Source organism: Cajanus cajan, chromosome 6 (genome assembly GCF_000230855.2).
Source record: "Cajanus cajan strain Asha chromosome 6, NIPB_CcT2T_4, whole genome shotgun sequence".
NCBI classification, from domain to species: domain Eukaryota; kingdom Viridiplantae; phylum Streptophyta; class Magnoliopsida; order Fabales; family Fabaceae; genus Cajanus; species Cajanus cajan.
In genome coordinates, this window is record NC_138522.1 from 56,547,333 (window position 1) to 56,550,911 (window position 3,579).

At 39.1% G+C, this 3,579-nt stretch overlaps 1 protein-coding gene across 1 annotated transcript; it reads right to left on the bottom strand.

The window, feature by feature from the left end:
• Window positions 1-1,475: 1,475 nt before the first annotated feature.
• LOC109797219 (uncharacterized) lies at window positions 1,476-3,009 on the bottom strand. The gene is made up of 2 exons (XM_020357178.3): window positions 2,077-3,009; window positions 1,476-1,906 (listed from the first exon to the last, which is right to left on the bottom strand). Exons 1-2 carry the CDS (start codon window positions 2,762-2,764, stop codon window positions 1,821-1,823), a joined length of 774 nt encoding a protein of 257 aa, XP_020212767.1. The 5' UTR covers window positions 2,765-3,009; the 3' UTR covers window positions 1,476-1,820.
• Between the last annotated feature and the right edge of the window lie 570 nt (window positions 3,010-3,579).

The following is a 3,579-nucleotide window of genomic DNA, read 5'->3' on the forward strand; positions in this document are numbered from 1 at the left end:
GTGGGTTTGGATTCAAAATATCCAAACCATTGCTAACCGAGGACTGCATACATTGAACTCGTTTCTGAACAAATTATATTGGAGTTTAACTTCTTTTGAGTTGTAACAATTTTAAGTTAAGTCAGAAGGGTTCAAACGAGAATGAGTTTGATTGGGTTACCATATGATTTTATTTAAAGAAATTAAATTTTCCTCCTACACCATCGTTACTGGCCTTGACTTCAATTAGGCATGGTAACGGAGCGGGGTGCAAATTTAAACCGTCTCTACTCTCGCCCTCAATACTAGCTAGGGTAAAATCTGGATACTCATTTTCGTTCCTGGTGGGGTTTGGGTTTCTCTACCCTGCCCCTAGCTAGCCCCGCTCTTGAACCTTTTTTTTTTCTTTCTATTTCTAATAAATATGAATAAATTTTAAAAAATAAATAAAAGAAAAGTAAGATAAATTAAATTTTTACATATAAATATTTCTAATTTTAATTTATATATATATATATAATTATATTTTTAAGTGGGGCAAGAGTAGGGCGGGTATTAACATCCCTGTCTATGTCCTTGCCCCCAATTTTATCAATAGGAAAAACTTGAATCCGAACCCGCTAAACACGAGTTTTCCCTGTCTAAATCGAGGCGAGTTTGAACGGGTACTCACAGAGACGAGTTATATTGTCATGCCTAGCTTCAATGCCTTTGTCCCACTTAGAAACGATGTCATTAAATCAAGTGCACGATAACTAAGGTGTGACAAGTTCAGCATGTAGGTGAACACCTAAGCTTCTCTACAAATCACACCTTCAAAGACGAAGTGCAAAATGTTTTGTCGGAGTCCAACTTGCACTAGTGGAAGGAGAAGGGCTAGTTGAGGGAGACAACGAAGGTGGTCAAGCGACGCCTGAACTCTTGTAGGATGGTGATGGACCTCGACAAGAGAGACAGGTGAGAACGGTGCAAACATTGTTAGGATTTCAAGAACAATCAATCAATAGTTTTAGGATTAAATTTTTTTAACTAAATTATTCACATTAACATTGGACTTGGACCTCACAATATGAACTATTGGGTTTATCTAAGTATTAAATTTTTTTTGTCGGTCAAGTATGATTTCCTATAGATGTAAAGGCCTAAAATTGAGCCTGTGAAATAAAACTCATTTAAACTTGTTTTTTCTACCTGCATGACCCATTTATTCATGTGAACCCACCTAAAAATCATTTTTTTTAATTGGATTCTTCGGTTAGGACAGGATCGAGTTTTCCTGCTCACCCCTATTTAATTTCCTCATATTTAATATATAATTTGGAGGTTTCACACACGAAACCAAACAAGTACTCAGTCACAGCAAAACAATGCTTTGTAATCGACTATTTGTTAGTTTGTTTTACCTGCAAAGACTTTTCCAATCAAGGATTATTTTATTTGTTGATAAATTTTGCCACTGCCTCTCGCCCAGTTTTTCTTAGAGTTTGCGCCAAATAAACTCATAACCAAACACGCTTATATAGAATCCAAAATTCCCAAAACAATTCCATCCTATTTCTTTTTGTCTTTTTTGGCCATTCATTCCCATTTCCACTACATATTTTCAATTGGCTATTCACACACTACTAGTTTCTCGGATCACAAGCCTTTTCATCTTATTCAAACACTACTCCTGTACAAAGCAAAAGTGAACTTCACTCAAAAAGGAACTTCCAGCTGAAAACTCAAGACTAACAAAAACCTAAAATCTAAAAGAAGATTATATAACCAATGATATAATACGCTATATAATAATTGTCTGAATGGCAGGAAAAGATTGTGTTGTTAGGCGAAAATGATGGTCATGTGGCGTATTTTGTGGTAGACACTAATGCCACTGCTTGCGCCCACACTTTGAGCCGAGCCTTGACGTCTCTGGGATCATCACCTAAATCACAAAATTTGGAAACAAACAAACTCATTAGAAACATATCCATTCCTAACAAAGATAAATCACTACCCATGCCACTAAAAAGTTAATCATGAAAATAGGTGTGCAAGACAAAATTACAATTTCATTATTTTACATTAATGTATAATGAGAAGAGAAATACGCACCAGGAGAAGAGATACGCCAATTAGCGATGGGAGAATTGCCGCCGCTGCTAGTGTCAAGTAAACGCTCATGTTCCAACTCAAACCCAAGATCTCTGCAGGCCTTAACTTCGTCCAAGTCCATACAGAGGGCCCGCTTCCCACCTTTGGGCCTCGTTATCAGCATCACCCCACTGTGATCACTCTCCCCGCTGAGCCCAAGCCCAAGCCCAAGCCCAAGCCCAAGCCCATGCTCCTTCTCCGCCCGCTCCAACTCCAACCTCCACCGATCGCTCCTCAACGACCTCCTCCTCCTCCGCGGCGCCGGACCACCCTTCTTCTTCCCGCCCTCTCCGCCATTGTCGCTGGCGTACTCCTTCACCTGGCTCCTCCTCCGCGGCGGCGTGCAGGGCAACGAGTAGCAGCTTCCCAACTCATTCTCGGAGTCCGACGACAGCCTGGGCGCCAACTCCTTGCCGTCGGACTGCTCCCCGTCGGCGTCGAAGCTTTCGATGGACAGTCGCGAGACGAGGTTGTCGTCGTCGTCGTCGTCGTCGTCGAGGCCGAAGGTGCTGGTGGTGCAGACGGAGAGCCTTGAGACGTTGTGGGGATGCGGGTGGAGGTGATTCTGAATATCGAAGGCATCGTCCAAGTCTTCTTCGTCTTGTAGTGAAGAAGAGTGAAAAGTGAAGAGGGTGTCATCTGAAGCCATAGTGAGAGAATCCTTCGTTTCTCCTTTTGTGATAAGGTAGTAGAACCGCACTTTCAAGTTTCAACCAACCACTCTATTTATGCATTCCACTCCTTCCTTCTTTTTTTTTTATTTTATTATTTTGGTCATTGTGGCAGTCAAAGAATGGATGAATAGTGAAGATGGATTGGGGTTAGTTAAAGGAATGACTAGTGTGAGAATGGGGGTACCAAGTTTCGGGGATCAACTTTTAAGTGATTCCATTTCCTTGGTGGTTGGTTAATACATATTCTACTGTATTCTTATCTACACTACATATGTTCATGCCACTGCTACATCAAGAAACGCGCAATTTACGCGGGGTTTGTTTCAGGTACCACCTGACAGTTACTGAGGATTACTTAATTCATTTTGGATTGTGTTATACCATAACCCACGCCCCATTGCGTTATTTAATACCAAAAGTTTTTCACAAATCTTATCAACATTTCTAGATGAGAGCCCAGGGAGGGGATTAGTCAAAAACATATTTCTCATCCTCACACCATATATATAAATAACATTCTCATTTTCTTATGCGATTAAGACTTCAAATAAATGAATATTAAATTCTTCATAAATTTATGCGAAACGTATGACCATATAAAGGTTTCTCTAAGGTAAATTTTAATTGGTTCACAAATATTTTTTTTTTGACGATAGTATATTAAAATTAAGCTCTTACAAATATTTTTAATAATATAGTATAACTCTAATTTATATCTATTATATAAAAGATATAGTTTAGTAATTACCCTTTTAGTTTCTATTTTTTAATTAAACTTTTTTTAAAAAAT

Bases quoted from the DNA above. Each gene is read 5' to 3' on its own strand.
- LOC109797219 (XM_020357178.3), bottom strand. From the start codon at position 2,764: ATGGCTTCAGATGACACCCTCTTCACTTTTCACTCTTCTTCACTACAA. The intron at 1,907-2,076 runs GTGCGTATTTCT...TTTGTGATTTAG, and splicing joins TTGGCGTATCTCTTCTCCTG to GTGATGATCCCAGAGACGTC.